This window comes from Babylonia areolata, chromosome 6 (genome assembly GCF_041734735.1).
Source record: "Babylonia areolata isolate BAREFJ2019XMU chromosome 6, ASM4173473v1, whole genome shotgun sequence".
NCBI lineage: Eukaryota > Metazoa > Mollusca > Gastropoda > Neogastropoda > Buccinidae > Babylonia > Babylonia areolata.
Genome location: NC_134881.1, coordinates 17,653,495 through 17,669,349, shown reverse-complemented (window position 1 = coordinate 17,669,349; position 15,855 = coordinate 17,653,495). Strand labels below are relative to the sequence as shown.

Genomic DNA, 15,855 nt, shown 5'->3' with positions numbered 1-15,855 from the left:
GGGAGAGCTTTTCTTTCTATCTCTTTAGTTCCTCTACTGGTCTTCTTGGATTTACATCCAGTATTCAAGGGACATCTGTCATTGGATCATTGATGGTGGCAGCACACACACACACACACACACATATGGAACATCCCTTTTGCAGGTTTTAAGTCAGCAATGGTGCTGCAATGTACAGAACCAGAACCTATCACTAGTATCAGTTACCTTCAACTGCACCATCATATATATATGTCTACATTTATATATATATATATATATATATATATATATATATATATATATGTGTGTGTGTGTGTGCGCGTGTGTGTGTGTGTGTGTGTGTGTGTCTGTGTGTGTGCGTGTATGTATGTATGTCTGCAGTCGGTAGGAAAATAGACAATGTTTCATCTTCATATATTTTGTTCACCACCTCTACCCACTTTGAACTTTCTCAGCACTCTGACCTTCTTAAGACAGCTGACATTCCCTTATACAAATGAAGACATTTATAAAATTATATATAGGATTGACCTTAACACAACTGACATTCCTTTACACAAATTTATAAATATATAAATTTATATAGGATTGACCTTCTTAACACAACTGACATTGCCTTACACAAATTATTTACACATGCACAAATTCTTAACACAATTGGCATTCCCTTACAAAAATTCATACATAGTGTACAAATTCATATAGGACTGACCTTTTTAACACAAGTGGCATTCTCTTACACAAATTCATACATAATGTATAAATTCATATAGGATTGACGTTTTCAACACAAGTAGCATTTCCTTACACAAATTCATACATCCAAATTCGCTTACTTATTTAATGCTCTTTGTATGCTGTGGCATGCGAGGATATCACTGGGGGTCTCCACTGCAGCCTGTCATGTTTCTTCTTCTGCGTTCACTCGTATGCACACGAGTGGGCTTTTACGTGTATGACCGTTTTTACCCCGCCATGTAGGCAGCCATACTCCGTTTTCGGGGGTGTGCATGCTGGGTATATTCTGGTTTCCATAACCCACCGAACGCCGACATGGATTACAGGATCTTTAACGTGCGTATTTGATCTTCTGCTTGCATATACACACGAAGGGGGTTCAGGCACTAGCAGGTCTGCACATATGTTGACCTGGGAGATCGTAAAAATCTCCACCCTTTACCCACCAGGCGCCGTCACCGTGATTCGAACCCGGGACCCTCAGATTGACAGTCCAACGCTTTAATCACTCGGCTATTGCGCCCGTCAGTCATGTTTCATCTTAGAAAGTTTTCCCCAGAAACAGCCAATCTCCTTCGGTTCTTTTTCAACTGTGTTGTGTGACATGTCTTAGATTATGCATGAAGCACCACAAGAAATGAAGGGCGGGCCAGTTTTTATGTCATACGATACATTCTTGGTAAAAAAACAACAACAACAAAAAACAAAAACATGAACACTCTCCATCCCAGATGAACTAACTTGAAACCACATCACAAGCAAGATGCATCACGCGATAATTTTGGTTCAAGGTTAATTACATAATAATACATATATTTTCTATTCACTTGTCTTAATAATAACAGGTACTATTTACTTGAATTCACAAACAAAACTCCATAACTTTTAAACAAGACCATCAGTAAATTATTTGCCAAAGAAAAAAATGAGTAAAGTGGGAAAATACTGAAAATCTTGTGATGTTCTATCATTTTTTCATGGCAGATTATTTAGAAATCGCCCTGTACTGACAAACATAAAAGCAACAATTACAACATCCACAAAATCATTTTGTTCCAAATCTTCGTTCAGTGAAGATGTCAACACAATCCATCATCTTCTGAATCGCTGTCAAGTGAACAAGAAAAACAAGAGTGCCAGTGCTTCTGGTGATGACACTGAGTTCTGACATGCCACAGAAGATGGACACCTGGGACTTATTGATGCAAGCTCCAGCAAGACAGTGAAAGTGATACATGTATATCTCTGACAGATTTGAGATCAACAATTATAAGCTCTTGCGTTGTTTTGCAGCTCTTCTTCATTTTAAATATTTGTACATATATTTACAACTAAATACACTTGAGAGCAATGCTATTATATTAAGGCATACTAATACATATATCTCTCTCTTGTGCGTAAGCTGTACGTTACATGAATTAAATTTTCGCTAGAATGGTGTATTCTGTATTTCTCAGTCATGCAGGATTTTGGAAGGACAAGAAAACTACTCTGATGGTGACCTCAGATAAGATCCTCTTCCACTTCCATGTTTGGCATGAATCCTGTCAAGATCTTCAGTGTCAGCAGATTCATGGGGCACAGTTGTTGGAGGGATGGTAGAGGTCTCCACTCTGATAAGGACACCAACTCAGTCTGGCTCCACGACTAAGTGAACACTGTCATCAGATGGGGGCATGGTAGGTGCTATCTTAAACAAATCAGATCAGAACAAGCACACCACCAAAGTGACTCAGCAGCACTGCTGGGTCTCCTCTGGTGTGTGGCCTCCTGGTGACAACACAATAACTCCCTGTGGAGTGCTGACACTGAGACTGCAAGAGATAAACCTGGGTGTGGCTGTGTAAAGGGGACTTGGAATGAATAATGCCACTGAAACAATGCAGATGATGAGGGGAAAATAGAAAAAGAAAAAAAAAAAGAGTACTACTGCTGATCATCCCAGTGCCAGTGATGTGCCTGCAAACAAGACCACCATGCTACTTCCGTGAAGGTGACAGAGAGAAGGCTCAGCACATCTGAACATCATGTTGACATCTGTGACTCATCCAAAGGTCAAGACTATCAAGACTTCGCCACTGCTACTGAAGTGCTAGACAGTCACTGTCCACCCTCCATCTGTGTCCTTCACTATTCTCTCCAAGCAAGGGTCCTTCAAAAGACACCACTGTACCCTTCCCTCTCTCTGTGTGCAAAATTCTTTCACACTGTCACCCCCTCTCTGCTCCCCAGCACAAAGTTGTACACTGACTGCACAACACCCCACCCCTCCCCTCCCCTTCAAATGACAGGGACCCCAATGGGAATACTGGCTACCTTCCATCTTCCTTCTCCTTTCCAACCAACCTCATCTTCCCAGTGGGCAGCTTCTTAGTAATCTTACCCAGTATCACCATTCATGCTACAACAATGCCCCAAAGAAACCAATATTGAAAAGAAGAAAACAAGTTGCAATGAAAGGAGCATAATACCACCAAGTATTTTCCTTTGGTCTCCAATCCTATTCAGGTGTAAGAAAGGTGACAAACTACCACCTACTTTTCCCTTTGTCTCCTCCGTCCGATCCTGTTCAGGTGTATGAAAGGATGCAAACTGCCACCTACTTTTTCACCTTTGTCTCTGTCCAATTCTTGTTCATGGCACGTCACAGTCATGCTCCAAGATGTCTGCTTCATTGAAGAACATGTGGCCACAGTCATCGCAGCGTACCCCTGCCTCCAGAGGCTCCACTTTGATCTCGCCGTCGCTGCCGAAGCCTTGCAGTTCAATACCCTCTTCCTGCTGCCGCGTGTCCACAACCACCCTCTCACCCCCTTGCCCAGGCCCCGCCGGGTAGGGGGCGTCCGGCACCGGGGCTGCAGCAGACCGAGGGGATCGCTTCCGGCCCCTCCCTCTCCCGCGGCCCTGGCCTGCTCGGCCACCCCCTGCCCGGCGGGTCTGTGGCGCCACTGGCGCTTGGTTCTGCGGCGAAACGGAAGGGTCGAACAGAAGTTGCTGTGGCGGTGGCGGTGCGGTGGTGGAAGGAGGAGGAAGCTGGGATGTACTGGTGTCGCTGCAGCCATCCACTCTGTCTGCGCTGGCACTGTTTGGATTGCTGCTGCCTTGCTTCTGGCCAGTCCCTCCCCTCCCCCTCCGTGTTCTCTTTGGGGCAGAAGGTGGTGGGACGGCAGCCTGGCTGAGTGCTGGCTGTCCTCCTGTGCTCTGCTCTTGCTGCACTTGCTGCTGCTGCTGTCTCTGTTCCTGCTCCTGCTTCTGTCGCCTCTTCTCCCGCAGGGTGGCCAGGAACTGCTGCTGCCACAGGTTCTGATCCGCCACCATCTCCCGGTCCTCTGGTCTCTCCCTCCTGCCCTTCTCCTTGTCCTCCTTCCCTGACCTGCTGGCATTGTCAGGCTGTGAGTTGGAGTTGGGCTGGGTGGGTGGGTGGTGGTGCTGGGGCTGGCTGCTGGGTTGGACGGGGGCTGGGCGGTGCCAGGGAAAGCCCCCAAGAGGATGGATGGGCTTGCCAGGTTTCTCTGCAGCCCCCTCACTGCCAGCCTGATGTCTCTCCCTGGGACTCCTGCTCTCTGCGCCACTGGATGCTCGCCTGACACCAGTGCTGAGTGTTTCTGCACTACCGACCGCCGACTGAGTGTAGAGTATGGCACCAGAGTGTGATGATGCTGAGGTCTTTGGAGACAGACGTACAAGGTTAAGGTGTGACACTGCAGTGGGCACCGAGTGTGGACGGCCACTGGGACCTGCAGCAGACACAGACAGCCCATCAGTGGCAGGCGAGGGGACAGGGCTGGCACAGCTGGGCACGGGCACCATGTCCGCCACCACTGCCTTTGACGCTGACGTCACCACAAGGCCGGCAGGGGAAGGAGCAGGAACACTGCTGGGTCTGACGGGGGTCTGAGTCAGCAGAGGATGTCCGGGGGGGAGCATATGGGGCACCACCTTCCCTGCCCGCAGCAGGGGCATCATCTGCAGCACCGTGGTGGGAGAAGGGAGGCGGGGTGCGGGGGATCTCTGCGCACCCCCTACTTCTCCTCTGCGACCCGACTGCTGCTGCTGAGCGACCATCGTGGGCAGTATGTGGCGCATCAAGGCCAGCCCTTCCGGCCGGAGGAACCGGACCGCTTGGGGCGTCAGCATCCTGGCCTGGCCCACAGCACTCTTCTCTGGGTCCTCTGCTCTCCTCTGTGCAGTTGGCAGTCCCCCTTGAGGTCCAGCCTCCGGAACCAAGACACGCCCTGGTGCTGTGGCCTGTACCCCCTGGTCCTCCCGCTCCCCTTTTGCAGTGCCCTCCTGGCTCTCCACAGCCGGACTGCCTTGTGGCGCCGACCCTGCATTGGGTGTGGCGTCTCTCTGGTTGACGGACGGACTGCTGCTCCCATTCTGTGAGGTTGTCCTAAGCTTCAGCTTTCTTGGCCCAGATCTCACATCGCTGCCCAAGGCTATGCCACCACCACCACCACTGCTCTTTCCACCACCACCACTGCCTTTGGTCAGGTCAATGGGCTCTGCATTCTGCTCCACAATGGACGCTGGGATCAGGGGGGGCATGGAAGGCAAGTCGGAGCTGGCACCCATGTACTTCGGTTTATCCGAGATGGAGGGAATGTAGGGAGTCTGGGAATGGTGGGGAGGAGGAGGGCGGTTAGGGGACTGGGCAGGGAAAACGGTGGAGGAAGGGGTGGTGCCCGAGTGGGAAGAAGCAACAGGCACGTCACCAGAGAGCGAGGGTAGAGGGGGGCCAGCAGCAGGGGAAGCAGAGGCAGAAGCAGAGGGAGAATGAGAGGGAGTGGTGGTGGTGGACGATGAGGATGGGGGGGCACAAGGCAAGGAGGAGGAGGGTGGTGGGGCCAAGGGGGAGGCGGAGGGGGAACGCGTGGCTGCGGCAGTGCCAGCCGTCTGCGGAGAGATAGAGGAGGGAGAGCGGTGGAGGAGTGGGGAATGGGAGGGGGTCAAGGACATGAGGCGCTCCACCTCGTGGAGGGGCACGATGGTGTTATGAGAGGTCAGCTTCTCCTTGACCAGCCCCCCAGACCAGGCCCCCCGCTTTCCACCCCCTCGCACCTTGCTCCCGTTGCCGTGGCCACCACCTCCACCGTTATACTCCCCAATACCACCGCCACTGCTGCCATGTCCGATGCCCATCCTCCCCCCTCCCTGCTTCACCACTGCTGTCCGGCTGGCAGGGACCAGGTGTGTACGATGGGTGACAGGGTCCAGTGGTGCTGCAGCTTTGGGCTGGGGGGAGGGGAGGAGAGTCTTGACACTGGATGGCATCTTGGACTCCAGCTTCATCATCTCCTGCAGGAAGAAAGGGGTCTGGGATGGGCCCACTGACCCCTGCTGTAACTTGCGACGCAAGTCCGAGGACCTCAGCCCGGCAGCGGCAGCAGCAGCAGGAGGGGTCCCCAAGGAGGCATGGGCCGTGCCAGGCAGGGTGGTGGGGGATGGGGGTGGTTTGAAGGGCACAGAGTTTGGGGAGGGCCTCTTGCCACCTCCCTCAGAACCTGCTGATGCTGCAGACACTGTGGCTGAGGCTGCTGGGTGAGATGAGACTCCTGCCTCGTTCCTGTCACCCACCGGCTGCGAGGCATGGTGGGTGGTGGCAGAGGCAGGGGCTGGGGCCGGCAGAGGGAGACCTCCTGAGCTACCTCCTCCGGCCTGACCTGCTCGGCTTCCCAACACTCCCCTCTCCTCCGTGACAGTGGTGGTGGGTATCCTGGATGCTGCTACTGTGTTGCCCTGGAAACCGGGCAGTTTGGCAGCCAAGGACAGTGGCAGTCTGAAGGGAGGGGCACTTGTGCCACCACCACCGGCTCCCCGAGCGGCTGCAGCATTGAGGGCGGCGAACATGGCCAGTGCTTGCTGCGGGGTAGGCTTGTCCGCTTTGCCCTTAGCAGGGGCAGGGGCAGGGGAGACACCGCCACTACCAGCTGGGGTCTTGGACTGCTGTGTGATGTGAGCCATCAAGAGCTGCTGGAACAGCAGCATGTTCTTCTTGGTGATGGCCCGCTCCCGCTCCTTCAGCTCCTCTTCCTTCTGTCGTAGCCTCTCCTCCAAGTCATGCAGCATCTTGTCCATGGGTGCCGCTGCTGCTTTTTCACAGGCTGTGGTGTCGTCACACTTCTCCTGTCTTTCTCGGAGTGCTGAGCACTCCCCCACACTCTGTCCATCTGTCAGTAGTGCAGGAATTCCCATTCCGTGCTGCTTGTCTGCTGAGGAGCTGGCTGGTTGCCGACTTCCTTCCACCTCCATGCTCTGAGAGGTCTGCGGAGACTGGGTGGAGGGCTTGGGTGCGGTACCAGTGCCACGGGGAGGAGAGACCTTCCCTGACTCCTGGCTGCAGGAGGGCATAACTGGGGGCAGTGGCTGCATCTTTCTGGCGCTGGTGGGGCTGGGGATGGGGGTGAGCTGCTGCTGATCTGATGGTTGTGGTAATGGAGACTTGGCCGCCGAGGACGGGGAGCTGGGGACGGGTCCGTTCAGCTGCTGCAGGAGGAAGTCCACTTGGGATGGACGTCTCTGGGGACTGCTAGCGCTGACAGGACTGCCACCGGCACTGCACACTGCCTCCCCCACCCTTTCACCGCCCGGACTGTGGGATCCATGCTGTGGGTTGGAGGTCACCTGGGGAGCCAGCTGGGTCCCTGTCTGCTGAGCACTGGGTCTCTCCTGCTGGTCATAATGCGCCTGAGCCAGACTGACCACAGACAGCAAGTGCAGGTTGGAGGAGGCCGATGCCAGAGATTCCGGGACGCTGGCAGGCTGGAAAGCAGCTGCTGTCACCGACGCCATGCTTTGGGCTGAAGGTGATCGGCACTCAGAGGGCTGCATCACTCCAGAAGAGGAGGAGGGGGGAGGATGAAGGGGGTGCGCAGAGGAGGTGGACACAAGGATGGGCGAGGAAGACACCACCGGTGGTGCAGACTCTGGCTCTGGCGGAGCAGGCTCCGGGTTGAGCAGGGCCTTCTCCTCCAGACACCTCTTGGCCTTGCTCATGATGCTCTGTGTGGTCCTCTGGCTGCCCTCCAGCACAGCATGCACACCCCTCCTTGCCCGGTGCCGCGCCACATGCTCCTCAAAGGCCTTCTCCCGGCTGAACATGCGCGAGCAGATGGTGCAGAAGAATGGCAAGTTGCCCATGTGCTCGCGCACATGAGCAGCGAACAGCTTCTTCTTGCAGAACTCCTGGCCACACTCGTTGCAGGTGAGTATGCGGGCCCCCCTGTGCCTCTGCAGATGGTCTGTGAGGTTCTTCTTCAGAGCAAACTTCTGGCCGCAGTAACGGCAGGGGTGCAGGCGGGCACCGTGGCGGGCGATGAGGTGCCTCTCCAGCTCCGCTTTGCTTGGGAAGGTAGCGTGGCAGATGGGGCAGGTCCCCCCCACAACCACCACTGGTGGTGCCGCTGCTGCTGCCGGACTGTCCTGTTCTCCGTCGTGGGGGGACTCACACAGCACTGCCGCCGCTCCAACGTCTGGCAAGCCCTGTGAGGAGGGTGTGAGTGTGGGTGTGGGTGTGGAGGAGGAGGAGGAGGAGACGGGGGGGACCTGGCCCTGGTGATGCTGCGAGCTGTGTTGCTGGAGCTGGGCCTCTGAGGAGAAGGCTTCCATGCAGTGGGGGCAGCGAAGGCAGCGCCGCTTGTTCTCTGCACGCAACAGGGACACAACACGACCATCGTCATCATACGCTGTGTGCACACACACCGACATCCGACTATCATCAGGCTCTCTGCTCTGCCTCTTTGAATTAAAGACTGCTGGCCTCTTCTGCTCTCCTCAGTCCTTGTGACTCGGAGAGAAAGAGAGAGAGAGTATGTGTTTGTAAGTGGGAGAGAGAGAGAGAGGGAGAGGAGAACACACAGACAAGGAGACAGACACTTCAATACTCTGACACTTAAATGTCACTGGCCATGAGGTCCTTATGACATGGGTGAGTGAGTCAACTAATTTTCAATGCATAACAAAACACTGGAATAAACGAATGAATGTGGTGAAACTGAAAGGAACTGTTGAAACAAAGAAAAAGAAATTTCTTTCCTTGATTTAATAAAGTACCATCCAACAGGCCACCTAACAGAGAAGCAGAGACTGAGAGAAATAGGCTACACACAGAAACAGACAGAGTCAGAGAATCAACACACACACACACACGCACGCACACTAACACACACAAGCACACATACTGTGGAGGACAACTTTCAAAACTTTGTGAATGTGTGAGGCTCTAAAGCCTTCCATGTCCAGCTTTCTGGAAAGATCATTATAAGAGGCTGCTGATAGTGATATAGTGATAATTTCTTGTTATTGTTAAAATTTTCTTAAACTAAAGTTTGCATCACTATCCAGTTGGACGCTTACTTTAATTAAGTCTGCAGGTAACATTGCATTAGGTTCTCTCTTTGTACACGTAAATTTCACTTTTGTGTCTAAAATCACACTGATGATAGGGTGGACGTTCAAAACTGAAGAACACACACACACACACACACACACACATACACACACATTCACACAGACAACACACACCGCACACACACACATGCCACTCCACACACACGCATAGAAACACACACATCTTCCCCCACCCCAAACACATCCCCACAAACACACACGCCACACACACACCCTACACATCCCCCCCGCCCACACACACACACACCCTACACATCCCTCTTCCCCCCCCCCCACTTCCCCCCACACACACACATACAAGTGAAGACCTCACCAGGCTGGCCAGCATCCTGCTGCTGCTGCTCAGCCTCCTCGTCTATCAGCAGGGGCTGGGGCGAGTCAGGGGAGAGCACTACCTCGGGGGTCAGTACCGGGGGTCCCGTCTCATGGGTGGGGGAGGTCTCCTCCTTCACCGATGGCCTGGAGGGGGGGTCCTGGGACAGAAGGTTCCTGGTGTTTGCGGCAGGCGCCATGACCGTGACCACCTCGTCCACAGACATCCCTTCCGTCGTATTGACACTCTCTCCTACAGCAGCTGCCACAACAACAACGTCCGTGGTACCACCACCCCTTTCTGCCTGGTGTAGGTCTGTACCACCACCACCACCACCACCCACATCCTCCTCCTGTGGCATCATCCCCTTCCTGAAGGGCTTGATGCGAGCCGACAGCACAGGGCGTGAGGGTGAGGGGCTCTCCCCACAGGGCTGGATGCGAAGGCGGCCGTCCACCAAAGCCAGTCTGCCGATGTTGGAAGGGGAGGATGGCAATGGCTCCGAGGGGGAATACGACGTGACAACAGAAGCGGCACCATCTGCAAGAGGAATGGTGGAGGAGGATGTGGAGGAGGAGGAAGAGGAGGAGGAGGTAGTGACAGCGAGGTCAACATCTCTGGTGCTGTCGTTCTGCACTCGGCAGGGGGCGCTGTGAGGCAACACCCGATCCAGCAGCACACTACAGTCACGCATGGTCAGTTTGCCAAAAGCTGCTCTTTTGCTGCTGGCATGCGTCCTGCCCGGCGGCTCCTCCTCTACCACCATCCCCTCCCCCACTGCCTCCGATGAGTCTCCCCCCTCACCACCTTCATCCCCTTGCTCCACCAGGGTGGATTTACCCCCCTTGGAAATCACAGAGTATGCATCATCATCTTCTTCAGCCAATCTATCCTTGGAGGAAGAGGGGTGCTGCTGACCGGCTGAGCGGGGTGGTGATGAGGAGTTGACCAGCAGAAACTTGGCAAAGGCTGCTACCGACAGGTCCCGGCCTGTGCTCTTGAAGCACACAAAGATAGCGGTGAGCACCTCAAAGCAGGAGGAGCAGAGCTTGAGCAGCACGGGCTGGCTGGGGAGGGGGCGGGACGAGTGGCGACGCTGCTGGATCAGCACCCTGCAGCCCGGGGACTGGATGCGCCGGAAGGGACGCTCCACCACCTGCAGCCCGTGGCACTCATACTCAAACCCGGCTGGGAAGTCGCTGTCCTTGAAGCCAGGGCAGAACCCGTAGCCAGCGCGCCCTGTCAGCCGCCACAGGACACTGCGGAACTTGTGAAGGTTCAGGTTACCACCTGTGTCATCCTCCACCTCCTCCTCCTCCTTCTTGAGGTGGAGCACCTCCACAGGCGTGAAGAGCACGTTGACATAGCACACGGCGCTGGCCGTCACTGTGACGGTTATCGGGTCAAAGGGCGCCCCAAGCAGTCCCACCAAGCTGTCCCGCGTCACCGTCAGAACCATCTCCCCTGTGCATGATCGGCTAAGCTGAAACACGCATGCGATAATAATAATAATAATGATAATAATAATAATAATAATAATGATGTTAATAATACGTACACTGTATGATAGTCAGTCGTGTCTAATTAATACCATCAGAACAGCAGAGGAGGCAACTGCTGTCCCGACTACCTAGGCTAGACTTTGATTTTAGTGGAGTGTTTTGCCCAAGTTACATTCCCACTCTCTTGCCACTAGGATTTTAGGACAGTTGGTGTTGGGGATGGTTCCCAAAAGCTAACCAGACCCCAAGGCTGCAGCACAAAGAGCCAGTGCAATCTTGCCTCCTAGTTTGAGAGTAACAGTCCTTCACAAAAGACCAAGCTGTAAATGACTTCAAATTTGCAATGGAGAAACCCATTGACCATGCAGCTCTCCCTCTGCTGTTGGCCCAGCTGTTAGCTTATGTCATAATAATAACAACATCAAACAACAAAACAACAACAATAATGCATAACTTTTCTATGGTGCGATAGCCAGTACTGATGCTGCTTAGAGCGTCTTACATCATTCAGTTAAATATCAACATGACATAAAAATATCATAACAGCTCCCTGTCAACGAGAAACATCCAATGCCTTCACAGATGCAAATGTAAAAGCACACACACACACAATCTTTTCCTTGACTGGCCATTTGACTTTACACTTTGTCACAAGAATTTAGTTTAAACTAGTGAAAAAATTATATAACTGGTCCACAGAACATAAAACAATACTGAAAATGACATGAAAAAGACATTTTAGTCTCATAGTAATCATCCTAGACATTTTCAAGTCATTATAATCAGTACTGTTGTTGGTGGTTCAGTAGTGCTTTCAGTAGTATGCTGGAATATCTTTCACATTAAAATGATGATCTGTTCAAGTTTTGGATGTGAAATGAAGTGTCATTTTTAAATCTCTGTGTGTGTGTGTGTGTGTGTGTGCACGCTCACGGAGTATGAACAATGATGACAGCACGGTCACAGCTTGAGGTAGCATTGCTTATACCAATAACTGTCTGTTCTGATACTGAAACTGTTCTGATTATATACAATATTCTGTCATCTCCCAAACACAGCACCCCAACTACCCATCCAACAACCCCACTTCCTTCCTCACTTCAATAATAATAAATCAAATAACCAACCATAAGAAAAACGTACAACCTGCATACCCACATACAATCCTGAAATCCCAAGAATTGTGAACTTTCAGTTTCAGTTTCTCAAGGAGGTGTCACTGTGTTTGAACTATATGCTACACCACAACTGCTAGACAGATGCCTGACCAAAACTCTCAGGCCTTGCGTGCATGCGAATTTGTGTTCCTATCAGAGTGGATTTCTTCTACAGAATTTTGCCAGAGGACAACACTTATGTTGCCATGGGTTCTTTTTCAGTGTGCCAAGTGCGTGCTGCACGCTGGACCTCGGTCTATCATCTTACCTGAATGACTAGACGTCCAGTTTAATTTTCCAGTCAAACTTGGGAAAAGGGGCAAGAGCAAGATTCAAACCCAGACCCTCACAGATACTGTACAGTGTACTGGCCGAAAAGCATCTGAACCATTCTGCCACAATTGTGTTAAATATCTCAGGAGCCAACAGCTGCCTCCTCAGAGCAAATAACAGAGCTCTGCTTCACTTTATTATTTCTGTTGGATGCATCTCCAAACTGAAGCAAAGCGTCCATTCCAGACTTGCCTGAAAATAATCATAAATACTCTTAAAAAAACAAACAAAAAAACACACACAAAAAAACCCGGCCAGATTTCAGTGCTTCAGATTTCATCAAAGTGGAGTGATGACCTAGAGGTAACGCGTCTGCCTAGGAAGCGAGAGAATCTGAGCGCACCGGTTTGAATCCCATAGTCGCCAGTATTTTCTCCCCCTCCACTGGACATTGAGTAGTGGTCTGGATGCTAGTCATTTGGACGAAACGATAAACCAAGGTCCTGTGTGCAGCATGCACTTAACTCACGTAAAAGAACCCATGGCAAAAAAAAAAAAAAAGATTGTCCCTCGCAAAAATTCTGTAGAAATCTACTTCGATAGGAAAACAAATTTTTAAAAAAGCTGCTGGCAGGAAAAAAGAAAAAAAAAGGTAGCGCTCTCAGTGTAGCAACACGCTCTCCATGGGGAGAGAAGCCCGAATTTCACACAGTGAAATCTGTTGTGACAAAAAAGAGTAATACAATACAATAGAGTGACTGTGAGCATGCACAGAGATCTGTGACAGCTGCAGTCAAAAGGGGCAAACTTGTAAAAAGATACACCCACACCATTTCCCTTCAGAAACAGCCCCTGTTGTAAATTGAGTGAGATCTGACATTTAGGGAGGTTCCCGTGAGATCTTGCACCCTAACGCTTGCAGTGGCCCTATAGCTGCACACATGTAAGCCCCCCTCCCTACCCCCTCCCGTCCCAAAAATGTGTGTGGGTGTGTGTGTGTGTGTGTGCATGCACAAAAACATGTGTGAGTATGTATACTGTACAACCAACCTAGTGTGAACATGTGTGCACAAACAACACACAAACATATAGTATACAAAGGTGCACACACACACACACACACACACACAGAAACAACAGTATACAAAGGTGCACACGCGCACACACACACACACACATACACACAAACAATAGTATACCAACACACACAAACACACAGAGACAGAAACAACAGTATACAAAGGCACACACACACATGCACACAGAGAAACAACAGTATACAAAGGCACACACACACATGCACACAGAGAAACAACAGTATACAAAGGTACACGCACGCACACACACACACACAGAAGGCAAGAGCAGACAGATAAATGTTGTTTACATTGTGGTTTGGACCCCAAAGGCAGGTTCAGGGAGAGTGCAAACACTGTCAGTGGGTGAAGGGGAGAGACTGAGCTCACAAAGCCGGTCACTGGGTCAGGCCACAGCCCTCTATCAAACAACCTGTGAGCTACCATCCCTCAGTCACTGCCTCTTCATAATCAATCAGTTAGCAAAGCACACAACACAACCCACAACAAAAGCCATTCACTGCCTATAATGTAAAGCGCCTGCCTGTTTCTCTCTCTCTCTCTCTCACTCTCACAGCTTAGTGTATCTCGTCTTCCTTAACTGTGTCTTTATTCTTCTCTTTCTGCAGACATGTGTCTTTTCCCCCATCTAAACATATTATCCTATCAAATAATTTACATAGATCAGGAAATAAACAGGGCAATCTTCATTACAACTAACTTGATTAGTTCATATAAAGTATCCTATCAAATAATTTACATTAATCAAGAAATAAACAGGGCAATCTTCATTACAACTAACTTGATTAGTTCATATAAAGTTTTTCAAGCAGACACCACTTCGTTCAGACAAATCCACAGGACCTCGGTTTATCATTTCGTCCGAATAAATTAGACACTGTTTGATTTTTCCAGTCAAACTTGAGAGAACTTGCAAGAACGGGATTTGAACACAGACCCTTACAGACATTGTACTGGCAGATAAGCATATTAACCATGCTGCCACTTTCTTCCCTGTCCTGTCAAAAGAATGACAAAACTCAGCTTTAGCTTTATGTTTTTTTCTCTTTTGATTTTATTTTACACAATCCCATCTTTCAGGCCATTTCAGTGACAAAGCCCTCATGCTATTCTGAATGACCCCCACACAGTAAACGGTAGACATAAGATAAGTCTGTCATGATCCCTGCACAAGTATATCACAGGGAACATCATTCATCTAACGTTACGTTACCATGAAGCAACCCTCCAAAACAGAACCTGCACTATTGCTGCACCATTTTGTGCTCAATGCTATGTAAATATGCATATACATAAATATATCTATGTATATATTATCATTATCATATGTGCACGCACACACGCACATACATACAGAGTACGCATCCTATTGATGACAACCACTTGATTGTGACGCTAGACTGAGTGGTGTATCCCCTGGAGTGCAGACCACCACCACGTCCCTCCAGTAAATTCAACACAAAATCACCTAGGGTATGGATACGGAGGGGAGGCAATCAAGCAAATTGGAATTTGAGAAAAGTTTTTAAATGATAATGGATGAGCATGCAGGTGAGGATGATTCAATCATGCTACCATGAGATCCACTGATTCACAATTGCGACAATTAGACAGAACTATTCTCAATGGCTTCTACTTCATAATAGCATTCACCAGGCCTGAGAGATAAGGACACCTGAAGTGTTTCTCAGGAAACTTGAACACAGCCTCCTATCTAAAGTGCAGTCATCAAGTGGATGACACTTGACTGCAATCATCACTGCTTTTATCTCCTCATCATCTGTTACCTGGCTGTGCAATTTATCAGCCCTGTCCTCTTTCCCAGATCAATCAATATTTTTTGTAAGAAAATGACTGCAGACAGCTGGCGCGACTCGGAAAGTCTTTCATATAGGAAGGATGAGTTCTTGTAAAGCAGTATATCAAAGCCCAGATCAAACAGACACAGAAACCTTCAAACTCATGTCACAAAAAGAAAATGATGAAATATTCACTCCAACATAACCTAAATCTACATCAGACCTAAGGATGCCTACAGTGCTTGTCATGAAGATTTTGCTGAAACAAGCTTTATGAATTTGTGCAACCAAACCTGGCACACACAGATATCTAAAGCAAGAATTATCCTTTGTGGATGTACAAATCTACTCAGGAAACCTTGTCTTAATATCTATGGTGCTGCTGACAATTGTAAAGTAAAAAAATTTACCACAAAAGCATATAGCAATGAAATTAAACTGCTTTGAAATATCAACTGACATCATAGTGTAAAGATTTTTTTTATTTTTTAGAAATGTAAAAAAACTATTACCAGCATCTGATTAAATTGGTAATGATGTAGATTTATATCATTATAGGGATGAATGATGGGTGTTTTCATCTCT

At 50.0% G+C, this 15,855-nt stretch overlaps 1 protein-coding gene across 1 annotated transcript in view; it reads right to left on the bottom strand.

The window, feature by feature from the left end:
• Positions 1-325: 325 nt before the first annotated feature.
• Positions 326-15,855, bottom strand: part of LOC143282803 (uncharacterized) — a 31,004-nt gene continuing 15,474 nt past the window's right edge. The window contains exons 2-3 of the mRNA XM_076588586.1: positions 9,443-10,925; positions 326-8,363 (exon numbers count right to left, since the gene is read on the bottom strand). Coding sequence (XP_076444701.1) covers positions 3,355-8,363; positions 9,443-10,925 — 6,492 coding nt within the window. The 3' untranslated portion in view covers positions 326-3,354. The remainder of the gene's footprint in view (positions 8,364-9,442; positions 10,926-15,855) is intronic.